Source organism: Gobio gobio (assembly GCF_949357685.1).
Source record: "Gobio gobio genome assembly, chromosome: 11".
NCBI classification, from domain to species: Eukaryota; Metazoa; Chordata; class Actinopteri; order Cypriniformes; family Gobionidae; genus Gobio; species Gobio gobio.
This window is the reverse complement of record NC_137104.1, coordinates 49,064,764-49,078,845: the sequence shown is the minus strand read 5'-3', so window position 1 is coordinate 49,078,845 and position 14,082 is coordinate 49,064,764. Positions and strand designations below refer to the sequence as shown.

Sequence of the window (14,082 nt, the reverse complement as noted above, 5' to 3'; positions counted from 1 at the left end):
AGGACTACTGAGAGGTCCCAAGAGGGAACGAGAGGAGAGCGAGGAGGATTCAGTCTCCTCGCCCCCCTCAGGAACCTGATGATCAGGTCGTGCTGACTTACCTTTTTGTCTCCCAAGAGGTCGTGATGGGCAGATATTGCAGCCACACTCTGAAAATGTTTCAGTGGAACCGCACTCTTGCTCTCGATTTGACGGAGGCAAGTCAGCAGAGACTGCGCGCGCTCGCTCGTAAGCTGCGCGCACATGGCGACCGAGTCGATCTCCATACCGAGAAAAGAGATCCTCTGCACGGGGCAGAGTTTGCTCTTCTCCCAGTTGACCCGAAGGCCCAGACAGGCTAAGTGGTGGAGAACCAGATCTCTGTGTTCGCAAACCTGCTCTCGAGAGTGACTCAGTATGAGCCAGTCGTCGAGGTAGTTCAGGATGCGAACCCCGTGCTGCCGTAGGGGCGCAAGGGCTGCCTCGGCAATCTTCGTAAAGACACGAGGGGACAGAGATAGCCCGAATGGGAGGACCGCGTAGTGGTATGCCCGCCCCTCGAAAGCAAACCGTAGGAACGGTCTGTGTCGAGGTAGGGTGGAGACAAGAAAGTAGGCGTCCTTCAGGTCGATCGCTGCAAACCAATCGCCGGGACGAACGCATTCGAAAAGGCGTTTCGCTGTCAACATCTTGAACGGAAGCCTGGGTAGGTAACGGTTCAAGATGCGCAGTTCCAGGATTGGTCTCAACCCACCGGTCTTTTTGGGTACAATGAAGTAGGGGCTGTAAAACCCGGACTTCATCTCGGCTGGAGGGACAGGTTCGATCGCACCCTTCGCCAGTAGGGTGGCAACCTCCGCTCGCATGACAGGGGCATTGGCCCCGACCATAGTAAAGCGGACTCCCCGGAAGCAGGGAGGAACCTGCGCGAACTGAATCGCGTAGCCGCGCCTGACTGTCTTTGCGACCCAGCGGGACACCCCTGGAATCTGAAGCCAGGCTCCCAGGAACTGCACCAGCGGGGTCATTCGGACTACAGACGTACCCGGTGTGGGGCAGCGATGCAGCGTTACCGACCCGGACAAGGGAGGCTGTTGGGCGTCCCGGTGTGGGGGTGCGGTTAACGGCTGCGTCCTGACAGAGGAGACCAGGGAAGGACGCACGTTCCACTGGGGTCTGCTCTGCCAGGAGGCTGGCGACAGAGAGGGATGCGAGTGGCGGGACCCGTGGGTGGCGCGCACTGACATCGCCGATCTCTGGGGGCTCAGGGATGGGAGTGTTCATTCTTTCTTTGACCAGATTAGGGTGCTGCTGACCCGGGGGCCAGCAGCTGAACAAAGGATTCTCCCCCGGCCCTCCTCCGGGGGAAGGAGTGGTCCTGCCACCATCTCCTGGAAAGAATTTCCCATCCCTGATCCGTCCGTCTAGGGGCGCTGCTTGGCCTGGCGTTTTGCGGGGCGCGGGGCGGCCTGAGGGGACTGGGATGCCTTCCTACGGCTTCCTCCGCGACCCGGCCCGGGTGAAGGCTGCTGCTTGGACCGGGTGGGAGGGGCGGGAGCCTTAGGAGGGCGTCCTCGGCGGCGAGCAGGCTGAGGCGACTGTGCCAGCGGCTGGGTGGAAGCAGCAGCTGGCCGCCGGGGCAGTATATGCTTGATTGCCTCAGTCTGCTTCTGGGCGGTTGAAAACTGTTGGGCGAAGTTTTCAACCGCTCCGCCGAAGAGGCCAGCCTGGGATATGGGGGCATCGAGGAAACGTGTCCGCTCAGTGTCCCGCATATCGGCCAGGTTTAGCCACAGATGTCGCTCCTGGACCACATTTGTGGACATCACTTGACCCAGGGAGCGTGCGGTCACCTTCGTCGCCCAGAGAGCGAGGTCGGTGGCGGCACGCAGCTCATTTAAGAGCCCCGGATCAACTCCACCCTCATGCATGTCCCTGAGGATCCTGGCCTGGTAGACCTGGAGGATTGCCATGGCATGCAGCGAGGCGGCAGCCTGCCCCGCAGCTCTGTGCGATTTCGCCACCAAGGTTCATGTGAATCGACAGGCTTTGGAGGGGTGCTTAGGATCACCTCGCCAGGTTGAAGCGCTCTGAGGACACAGTTGCATCGCGACAGAGCGTTCAACCTGGGGGACCCCAGTGTACCCTTTGGCCGCGGCCCCATCAAGGGTGGAGAAGGCGGAGGAGACTGCAGACCGATCACGGGAAGACAACGGGGACTTCCAGGACCGGGCAATCTCCTCATGCAGCTCGGGAAAGAAAGGTATTGGGGGCGGGGACTGACGTGAGTCAGCGCGGGCTCCCAAAAACCAATCATCGAGCCGCGAGCGTTCGGGACAGGGTGAAGGGTTCCACTCTAACCCTAAACTCGCGGCTGCCCGAGACAGCATGGCTGTCAGCTCTGGGTCCGACTCGGGCAATGCTGGCGCGCCCGAAGGCCGCAGCACAGCCGAGTCATCATCCTCAGAGGACTCGAGCCCACCTTGTGATGCGGTGACCGACATCGCATCATCCTCCGGAGCGCCAAACGAAATGCGCGAGGGAGCCGGAGCTGGCCCCGTGATTTCAGTCTGGACACTCGCGGGTTGCGGAGCGCTAGAGGGGGGTGTGGCCCGAGGAATGAGCGTCGGGGCTTTGTTCCACACCGTAACCCTCAGGTCACCCTGACCACCAGCCGAAGTACCGGCCACGGGGGGCACGGTAGATCTGGGTGTGGTTGAGGGGACTCTCACTTCATTACGAAGATCCTTGAGCCTTGACCGCAGCACCGCGATGGTCATGTTCCCGCAGTGGGAACATGACTCATCCACAAACGCTGCTTGAGCATGCTGAACGCCCAAGCATACCAAGCAGAGATTGTGCACATCGGAAGAAGTCAACGACCGGCCACACCCAGAAGTACACGGGCGAGACATCCTGAAAAGGACGTGCCACGTGTAAGCTCTTTTAGGAGAGGAAGCTTCGCAGAGACGCCGAAGCGCCCAGGGACCACACACCAGCTGTCAGACGGACCACTGCGCAGATCAGCAGGCAGGCAGTATGATGATCACTGGAACGCGCCGTAGATCCAACGCCTCTGGAAAGCTGTTCGTCTCGAAGGCTGACAAAGACTCAGTTAGCAGGCTTGAAGGAGTGAAGAGATACTCTTGGCTCCAAAGCAGAAACATAATGCGATGTTGCTAGCGTACTTCCTTATAACCCCACGAGGTGGGGCGGAGTTACGCATGCAAATTCCGCATGCCCATGGCATTGGCACGCCATTCGGCGCTGTTAAACACCTCAAAGGTAATTGGCTTCCTGTAGGCGAAACCCCCATTCGTCAGTCACTGACGTACGTCGGAGTGACTGAACGAAAGGGAACTATATCCAAGGTTTAAATGGGTTCCTTTGAGTATTGGTCACCTAAAGGTGATAAAACACCTAAAGCAAATAAACAATTCATACTAAATTATCTATATAACATTTTCATTGTGACATTTTCTTACACCATTTATCTAAAGGAAGTGTTTGTGTGAACTATTGTACACCACTCAAAATACTTCACATTTTAATGCCTTTTGTTTGCAGCATAATTTTCCAGAATGTGGCCTCTGCTATGCTTCTTCTGTTCGAAGGTCTTTTATTCTGTTAGATTAAGATCAGGGGTTTCTAAAAATACCAGCCTGTGAGACAATTTAATACGGGACACTGTAAAAATTATATTATTAAATAAAAATAATTTATAGTAAAAAACTGGCAGTTGTAGTTGCCAAAAATTCACAGTAAAAATACTGACAGTTTTCCCAGTTTTACAGACTGTATATTTTACAACGTATACCCATGTATTTCATTAAATGATAAAGGGCCCTATTTTAACGATCTAAGCACATGGTCTAAAGCGCATGGCACAGGTGCACTTAGGGCGTGTCCGAATCCACTTTTGCTAGTTTAACGATGGAAAAAAATTATCGGCATGTCAGGCGCATGGTTTAAAAGGGTTGCCCCTATTCTCTTCATGAGTCATGGGTGTGTTTTGGGTGTAACGTGCAATAAACCAATCAGAGTCTCTACAACAGAAAGCCATATGATACATCAGAGTGCATTGTAAGCGGCCTGTTCATAAAACACAGTCAGTACTCATATAGCCGGTGCACAGGGCCAAAGCACCATCAGTATAATCAGTATATCAACACAATAATGTATTACTAAACATAAAATGCAACACAAAACTAATTTACATTACTGATAACAAAAATAAGAAGAAACAAAATAAAAAAAATATATAAAACAATTTAATCATATGTGATGTGTAACGCAGGGACTTCTGGGTGGGAATTTCCTTTTTCTGTTTTTTTTTTACTTTAAATTACATTGGTAATTCATAGTTTTTACTTGAAAAAAACCCATACATTGACAGTATTTTACTGTCCAATTTCATATGTGATGCTCAACAAGTGAAAAACTTTTTTTCACTTATAAGGTAATTTAACAAATTAACATGTTTTACTGTAGCATTTTTACAGTTTTTTTTCTGTAAAAATTACAAAATATATATATTTTTAACTGCATGCTACAATGTCAAATATTGAGAAAGTAAGAAGTACCTTCTTAAAAATGTATTTTGTTCCCCAAAAGTTTGTTTGGAAGACATGATACTACTCAAATGCCAGAATTGTATTTTTTGGGTGAATTAAACCGCTGCAGCAGATTCGCAAACCAATCTTTTCTTTTCAAAACAGAAAGCATCCTTCCAGAAATCCAACTTTCCCATTGGATCTCCCAGACTACCACAGTCTTCTCCAGCCGGATCTTCTTTTGTCCAGTTATCAGGCTCATCAGGTCCATCCTCTCGTTTCATCCAGAATCTGCAGAAAGAAATGCATTATTACACTTCTTTTTTCTTGATATGTTGCTCCAAGAACACATTAATATGTAAATTAGATACAGTGAGATACATTGCATTAAATGGGTAAACCCATGTGTGGCCATTTTACCTAGACTGGTTAGACGCAGCCCGATCTGCCAGCAATTTGATTTCTCCCTGCAGCTTGGGCTGGAAACCAAACCTGTACATATTTTTATCCTGCTTCTGTTACAAATTTGGCTTATCCACCTGGCGCGCTATTAGCGGGTTTAATGCCGCCTTCACGTGCTATCGGAAATTTGATAATTCCCACTTCTGAAGTCGTGATTACGAGATCATGGCATTCAAATTTTGAAAAGGGAGGGCACTCGTGCAATTTTTACCTCTGAAACTCGTATTTACTATAATTCAGAGAGCACGTGAAGGTGGCATAAAACAATGACGGATAGAGAAGCGATGGATCGTTGGTCTGATTGGTTGAAGGACTATCCAATTGCGTACAGAGTCATTTGAACTATGCCTGTTGATCACGCCTCTTGTGCAGTAGAAAATACAGAGCAAACTCCCCAGACCAATGTTCAATCTTAAAAGATTGAGCTTGGTCTGGTGATAGCCTGACAACATTTTACCCACATATTGCATAAAGTAAAATGGTATATTAATTACGTTATATCTTAGTTGAGAATCATCTTTAAACAAAGTTTGGTTAAAGAAAATCCTGAAACCTAAAAATTGATTGGTGAATGGAAAAATATTATCCCATTGTTTTTACATATACGTCATTTTATTTTTTTTAAACAACTTAGTCCTGGTGTCCATTACAGAGGAACACATGAATAAAATATAATTTCTCAAAAAAGCTTTTTTGTATGCTGGTATTGGTACTGGAGGGCCACTGTCCTGCAAAGTTTAGCTCCAACTTGCCTCAACACACCTACCTGGAAGTTTCTAGTACACCTAATAAGACCTTGATTAGCTGGTACAGGAGTGTTTAATTGGGGTTGGAGCTGAACTCTGCAGGACAGGATTGGACACCCCTACTCTAAACAATGTCATGACATGAAAAAAAATAAGGCCACATCCACACAAAAGCCAGAGCTTTCCCTATCCAATCTTTTTTCCCCCTCGTCCCAAGAGATATCTGCGTACACATGAAACCACTGAAACCGACTTCGTAAAATACTACGATGTAGTATATATGCCAGACCAGTATGTGGCGCTCTAATTCTGCCACAGAAATACACAAAAAAAGGGAGAAGAAGTGTTGTGGCTAGAAGGGGTACAGCAATTTTGCCAGATTGTGTTTTATTAACGCCTACACCTACCCCATCACTAAACCTACCCTTACAATAATACAAATACAGTAATTAAATTATGCAATATTTCTGTACGCATGCCCAGTGGCTGTAGCTGTATCCCTTCTAGTCTTTACCATGCGGGACGTGGTGTGATGACATCACCGTTTCACAAAATATACGGATTGGCTGTACACACGAAAATGTAAGGGTGTCGGTTTCAGATTTATCCACTCTGGGACTCGGTTTCAAAAAATATTGGTTTCATGCTCCCAGAATGCCAAATTCGTGTAGGCGAAATGCTGATATGTTACAACATTTTCACGTATACAGAACAACGCGTCTCCGTGTGGACGGGGCCTAAATTCAAAAAACTTTTTTTCCTGGGTCTTAAACATTAATGATCTCTTACGTTACTGAATCATTAAGTGGCTGGTTGTTCACCCAAGCCCAGTGTCCTTCACTGTCCAGATCATTGAGACCAATCCAGTGCGTCACTTTAACTTCAGATTCAAGAAAAACCTGATGGAGAAAAAAAATGTTATTGTCTTGTGATTTATTATAATGCACAATGCAAGGTTTAGAGCAGAGAAATGTATAGCCTAATATGTAATGTCTGTGAAATGAAAATTTAAATTAATAATGGCTTATTTTAGTAATCTTTAGGCAAATGAATTCATTAAAATGTAATAACATGGTTCACTGCTGAAACTACTTTCTTTTTTAGATATCATGCATCAAATTAAAGGCTTTTGACATAATTTGTTTTTCTAAAATCACTTTTATAATTCAGAATTGAAGTTGTGTTTGTTATTTATACGGACCCCGAGGTCCGTACTGCTCTGAACAGTGATTCGAAACACCCATGTCACGTGACTATGGCTAAATGAAGCTTCAAGGGTTTCATCAGGTGGCGCCTGTCGAAACTTCATTTGATTGAAAGGGGCGGGAACAAACCACACAGTCACACATCTGTATAAACCTAATTCCTCACAGGTTAAAAGTGTTAATCTGTCTTCACCTCGGGGGTTTTTTGTGAGAGGAGAGAGATTTTGTGATAGCAGTGATTTCCCCTAATTTATATGCAAGTTACTTGCTAAAAAATATTTGTGCATGCCAGCAACAAGTGTCCCTTGTGAGAGGATTTTTTCAAAGGCTGGAGAAATTATATGTTAAAAAAAACCCCGCCACATTGTGGCTTTATTTTTTTTATTTTATAATTTTTATCAATCAATAATAATTTTTCATGACCAAAAAAAACTATAGTTAAAAAAACATGTAGTTGATCATGTAGTTGTCAAAAAGATGTTAAAAACTTTTTTTTTTTTTTTTTTTACATGGATCGTCAAGGTTATTTCAGATCAACACATGCAAGTGACCACTAGGTGTCGCCGTAGAGACGGGTGTCAAATTGATTCGATGCTTTGAAACAATATGGCACATTTGCTTCAACTGTTTCAGTGCTTCACAAAGCCTCGGTCTGCCCATCATTACTGGAGAGGCAAGTTGAAGAACCCAAGTGCAGCTTTTATTCCAAAATTACCAAAACATAAAACAAAGACTTGGCTAAACAAACAATAAACAAAAGACTTGGCTTGGCTTGATTAAAATAGACAACTGACTTGACTTGACTTGACTTGACTTGACTTGACTTGACTTGACTTGAACACAAAACTCACCAACAGTGGTTACAACATCAATATCAGACCAAGACACACGGCAAACATGAGGGCTTAAATACACAGAGACCAATGACAAGACAAGTGACACCTGTGAACAATGATCAAACAATGAACCAATGACAGAACAAGACACAAGATCACATGAGGGCATGGGAGTCACATGACAAGACCAGGAAGTGCATGACAGAGAACAAAGCAAACTAAGAACATGACAGTGAACATAACCTAAAAACATGAAACACGAACCAACACCCAAAACACCATGTGACAATTACATGTATTAAATTATTAAAATTACTAAGAGTAAAATGGGTAAATATACCCACTTAACATTATATTTGAAAGGCATTTTAACCTTCAATATGCCTCGATTGGAACTTATTAGATTCCGGCGCCGGCACGATCAACACGCTTTTTTTCTTATCAGTTTTTTATCATTCAGGCAAGTGTTACATCATTATAATCTGTTAAGTTTCTATTTTTGTGTGTACAGTCACAATAAAATCAAAATGTTGTGCCGTTTGCAAAATAAAGAAAACAAACATGATGTGCGATCTGCAGCCTCTCTCTCAATGATGTCTAATCTAATTCTCTTCAGAAAATGACCTGTAGCCAAGTCCTGTGGGTGTGAAAGGGGAGAGTGCAGGTGCATTTCTAATTTTCTCCAAGTCAGACTCAGTAATATGCAGAAGATGAACGCTGGTGTCTTTTCCATTTTTCCTGTGGCGCTTTAAAACTGAATTAAAGACGGCATTGCTTGCCTTGAAGTCTTTATCACTTATGATGTTGTATTTTGTAATGTGACGGTTAATACCTGCTCTGAGACACATCAAACTTGCAACACTGTATTCGCGTCCAGTGGTAGACTGAACAGAGGCATACAACTCCCGCAATGTCTCATTTAAAAGAGAAGCAGAGTAGGTCTCGACATCACAATTGTTCTGCCCATTTAGTTGTCTTTTTCGTATTGACCTCATCTTTGTCATCTTCTATCTTATCTAGCTCTGCCGGTGTTAATTCTTTGTGCCGCTCTTTGTCATTCAACGTCTTCTCCAAGTCTTCTTTTTCGTCTTGTGCCTGGGCCCATTTCTCACCGTACAAATTAAACAATATGCAAAAATCATCCATTTAGCTTACCGAAATAAACGTTTTAATATATGTCTCTCACTCTGTTTGCAAGCGTAACTGTGTTACTATGATTACCAATGTTTATAGTGGCGGATTCATTTTGAACTGTAATCAAAATGACTGGAACTACCTGTGCGTTAAACGGTTTTACTGCACACCTTCCAGCCAATCAGAATCGAGTATTTAAACAGACCAAGGTATAATTTACTTATAACATTCATCATTACCAATTATTCAGTTATTTGTAGGCTATTTACTGAATACTGAATTCGGTTCAGTGTCACAATATCATTGGGGTTTTTTTTAGCATGAGACTTCTTTCAAAAACATTTCTGATTGAAATCTTGTTTCTTGTTTTGGCAGATAATTTTGCTTTTAAGCAAAAACTCACTTCATTTTGATTTCCCCCCCAGAAAATTTTACTTATCTAGTAGCTAAATTAATCTTGATTTAAGAATTTTTAGATATTTGGACTGGAAACAAGAAAAAATACTAAATAATAAGAGCATTTTTTGCAGTGTAGTCAAATCTTTTGATCATTTAAAATATAATAGGCCTTTGTTGACTACATTCTGAATAAACTACAGCAAAATATATTTCCTTTTTCCCCTGTTGCTTAGCTCCCTCTCAGTCACATACCTGAAGCTCATTCATTATGCAGGTCTTTTGTTATCTCAGGTGTGATACCCAGCATTATTCATGGTTCGTTCACGCCTCCTCGCATACTGGCTTAGTAAAGAAAAAGTGTCGTACAAAATGTAACTGAATATATTGTTTTATGTGAATGAGTAGGCTCAATGATTCTCACAAGCAAAAAATCTAGGCAACAACGGCCATTAGTCAAAAGTCTTGTGGACACACATCTATTGTGTGTTTTGAGGCCTTAATTACATTTTTTTTGTAATAAATCATGAATAGAACATGATCAATATGAACTCTAACATTACATTTAAATAGGTGTAATTGCACAAACTCTGTAGGCTACAATTAAATTTTTTTTATTGTGAAATAACTCAAACATAATAGTTTTTTTTGTCTTCTGATGAGCATTGGTCTGGGCGCAGCTCTGTTTGAATACAACGACAGCAGTGAGCGAACACTCGCTCTGCGATTGATTGGTTCTGTCTTGCAGCATTTGCGTGTGTACTGTGTTCAGATCATGGTTCAGATGAGAAGGAAAATAGACCTATACTGCACAATTATTCACTTACATAGGTTATTCATAACGCACGCATTAAATAATCTTTTTAAATAAACAAAATTACTGGTAAAAAAACACCTTAGTATTGATATTTTTATTTGAGTATCGATACTTTTTGATGCTCACATCAGTATCGATATATTGATATTTCATATTGATATGCCCATCCCTACTTCAGACTCGTAGTTCATACAAGCAAGAAGCAAGCATGGACACAAAGGACTTAAATGGTCATTAAAAAGATTTAAAGATTATTTCCCGTTCTCACAGCATGCAGCCAACAAGGTATTTTGTTTTATTTGTCTGTATTTTGTCAGTAAAATGCCAATACATCTGTTCCGCACGCTTTGTGCATGCATTCACTTTGTGCCAAGCTTATGTAATTTCGTTATTATGTTGTTTATACTGTGTTTAGTTTTCACAATGGATTTGGAAAAAAGTGATCAATTAAACCAGTAGCAAGAAAACCACTTATGTCTGCGTATGCTTGGAGGGAGATACAGAGATGCTAACTTTCACCCGATCTGCTGACACCATCAGAGACTTCATTAAACCATTATCATCAAAAAAAACTTGTTCTTACGGCTTTTCTTTAGTAGCTAATCTATCTCTATCTCTAATCATCTTGTGCACAGCAAATATTGTCACTTATGACAAATTGTTTGGGATGTTTCTAATTTCTTTGGAAAAAAAGTGTCTACCTTTTGTGTAACTCGGAAATACATAATGTTTGATATACCGTATATAAAGTGTTGAAGTGCAGAACCCACCTGCTCTGCTTGGCTGTTTATGATCACTAGATGTCCTCCTAGACTCACACAGTGATCTCGACTCTGTGTCCAGTTCATCTCGACCGTGGAGAAGTAGTAGCACTTTCCCCCAAAGTGAATCCAGTGGACGGCACAAAGTGCACAACCTGTGCTGGCTTTAGTGAAAGAGAGACAATTCAATTAATTATTTTCTCTTAATTTTAATAATTGTGCTTATTTAAGATATTTTAACTTTGCACAAGGATCAAATCTTAATACGGACAGTTCAATCTGTTCAGCTTTCTAAGTGTCTCCTCATGCTGGTTGTGCAGCGCATCAAACTGTTCTTTGTAATCTGCATGACAAGGCCAAAAACAAACACAATCAGGATGAGATGAGAATGATCCACTCTTCAGGCCATGATACTCTTGAATCAGAGTTTAGTTCAGTGTGCAGAACACTTTGTCTGAGCCTGTGTCATGTGTGAATTAGAAATGCAGTCTGGTGTAGTTGTCTGTAAGCTCTCGCGCCATGACTGGTTAAAAGACAGTTTTGAAGAGAGGGAGAAAACAAGTAAAGTGGTTCAAAGAATTCACTTGTGTTTACTGAACGACAATAACTGTGATGAAATGAGTTCAGAATTATTAGGGCATGCACTTTCTCAAAGCCTTTTGGTTTGTGTGAATCTGAATATAACATAACTTACTGGTTTGGTTGTCTGTAAGCTCTCTCACCATAACTGAGACAGAAACATACAGAAACAGTTATGAAAAGGAAGAAAAAACAAATGGTTGGAGAAATGTTGAAATGGGTTGAGAAGGTTAATCAAAAATTGTTCAAGCTAAAATGAACATAACTCACTCTCTTTAATGTGCAGGTGTTCTCTAACTTGGGTGTAGTTGTCTGTAAGTTCCTTAAGCTCTCTCGCCATGACTGGTACATAAACAGTTATGAAGATGAAAATGGAGAAAAGAAGACAGACAGTCACTCATGTAGTCATTTGTCCTTGTGCACTGTGAATGAAACGGTTACTGTACTGGATGCATGAAACATTTTACTCACTTATGCCATTAGTTTGCTGGGAAGACAGTTGCATTGAAACACTGATATCTGATTAAAGACGAAACATAAGCAGTAGTAGTGATATCACACTGAGGTATGTATGTGTGTGTATATATATATATATGTGTGTGTGTGTGTGTGTGTGTAGGGGGGGGCATATTTTTGTGAAATATCAGGACACAAATGTGCATAATGACATGGGTATGACATAGGTATTACAAGGAGAGGGTGAAATATGAGGACGTTACCCATGTCCCCACTTTTCAAAAGGCTTATGAATCATACAGAATGAGTTTTTTTCACAGAAAGTAAACTGCAGTTTCCTGTGATGGGTAGGTTTTGGGGTAGGGCCAGTGTAGGGGGATAGAAAATACGGTTTGTACAGTATAAAAACCATTACGCCTATGGAATGTCCCCGCATTTCACAAAAAAAACCCTGTGTGCGTGTGTGTGAGAAAGTGTGTGTGTGTGTGTGTGTGTGTGTGTGTGTGTGTGTGTGTGTGTGTGTGTTTGTGTGTGTGTGTGTGTGTGTGTGTGTGTGTGTGTGTGTGTTATACTCACACAGTATCCCAAGAATACAGAAAACCCCGAGAGCAAAAACAAGACAGACAGCAAAAGCAATCAGATGAACTTTAGCCCACTTAGGGGGATGAACTTCTGTCTCTTTTTCTTGCTCTTCAATAAAGTTACCTGTGGTCAGAAATGTAATGTTTTTTATGAAAAACTGAACTCTTGTATCAGCACAGAATTTAGGTCTTTAACTATTGCTGAATTTACATTTAGCTAACATCTGTTCATTTATTATTTTTCCAAAATGCATTTTCATTGTGTGACAACTACCCCAACTAGACATTTTATGAATTGTACTATTGTCTTGAGAACTGGGTCAGCTCTTGTCCTATATTTCATTTAAAATATACCTTCATATTTACAGTTGACTCTTGTCTGAATGCTTGTGATCATTGGTACTCAAAATATATTAAAAAGATACTGAACGTTTAGCTTCAAAACTGCTGCTATAGGGAATTCTATGCCTGTGTGACCACTTGCCATCATGATGAGAAAAAACAATTATATTACTGTTTTTCACAGCACCGTGAGGACATAAACACTTATGCACAGCACCAGAAGCCAAGTGATAAAATTCACACCAGTTCTCCCTTTATTGTTGCTTTAGGCAGTATTTCTAAATACATGCTACATACATTTGGGGTTTTGGCAGATGCTTTTATCTAACACATCTTGTATTGCTTTTTTAACATTGCATGCAAACTCTTTATGCTTTTTTGAACAACTGACCTTGGTGTTAGTATCATCATGATCTTCTGTCTGAGCTACAGGAAGAAGAAGTGCTACAAGAAGTGTTGACAGTGATGATTGATTCCCACGGAACACATACACAGATAAAATCTACATTGAATGCAATGTAAATCGCTCTGGACAAAAGCATCTGCCAAGTGTGTAATTATTCAATGAACATACACACTTAAAAAGGCCATAGATGCCAAAGAACCATTTTAGTTCTCTAAAGAAGCTTGTGAACAATTCTCAAAATATTTGTTTTTCTTAGTGTGAAGACCATTTTAATAATCTGAAAAACCCTTTGTGGAATGGAATGATTTCATGAATGTTAAAGGTTCTTAATGGAACCATCAATCCCAATAAGTAACATTTATTTTTAAGAGTTTACAGATGAAAACCTTATACACCATTACTACAGTGCTAAATCATTAAAACAGAAATTAATGCAGACTGATAATATCCCAGCCTTACCTTTGTGTTGAGAGCAGTTTTCATCTGAAGCAACTGTTGAACGTATGAAATCAGAATTTCCATAGATTGGATCCATTTCATGAGCCTGACAGAAGACGCGTCCGCTGAGACTTGAGTGCTGCTGGAGTTTGTTCAGAATAAGGAAGTCACATAAAAGGTAATTCACATGAATATAGACAGGAAATAATGAAGTTATGAGTCTGAATAAACAAATATTTCTAAAATAAGGTATTTGAGTTCTCCAAGAAAGACGAATGAGGAAGGTGGCAGAAGCATCACAACCGAGATATACTGAACAGACTCTTAAAACATCATAAAATGTCATGATTAAGCATACAATCTTAAAATAATAAAATCAGCAGATCATGAC

At 41.9% G+C, this 14,082-nt stretch overlaps 1 protein-coding gene across 2 annotated transcripts; it reads right to left on the bottom strand.

The window, feature by feature from the left end:
- Positions 1-4,316: 4,316 nt before the first annotated feature.
- Positions 4,317-13,838, bottom strand: LOC307134436 (C-type lectin domain family 4 member E-like). Of its 2 annotated transcripts, XM_079830184.1 has the most exons (9): positions 13,713-13,838; positions 12,501-12,629; positions 11,940-11,987; positions 11,739-11,810; positions 11,584-11,616; positions 11,161-11,232; positions 10,899-11,053; positions 6,530-6,639; positions 4,317-4,823 (listed from the first exon to the last, which is right to left on the bottom strand). In XM_079830184.1, exons 1-9 carry the CDS (start codon positions 13,786-13,788, stop codon positions 4,649-4,651), a joined length of 870 nt encoding a protein of 289 aa, XP_079686310.1. In that variant the 5' UTR covers positions 13,789-13,838; the 3' UTR covers positions 4,317-4,648. The 2 variants fall into 2 exon arrangements, with proteins under 2 accessions (XP_079686310.1, XP_079686311.1); XM_079830185.1 differs by lacking the exon at positions 6,530-6,639 and having other exon boundaries at positions 4,644-4,823; positions 13,713-13,825.
- Between the last annotated feature and the right edge of the window lie 244 nt (positions 13,839-14,082).

Coding starts and splice junctions, on each gene's coding strand:
- LOC307134436 (XM_079830184.1), bottom strand. CDS start 13,788: ATGGATCCAATCTATGGAAATTCTGATTTCATACGTTCAACAGTTGCT. Junction 11,233..11,583: donor GCTTACAGACAACCAAACCA/GTAAGTTATGTT, acceptor CTTGTCATGCAG/ATTACAAAGAACAGTTTGAT. Junction 4,824..6,529: donor CCACTTAATGATTCAGTAAC/GTAAGAGATCAT, acceptor TTCTTTCTGCAG/ATTCTGGATGAAACGAGAGG.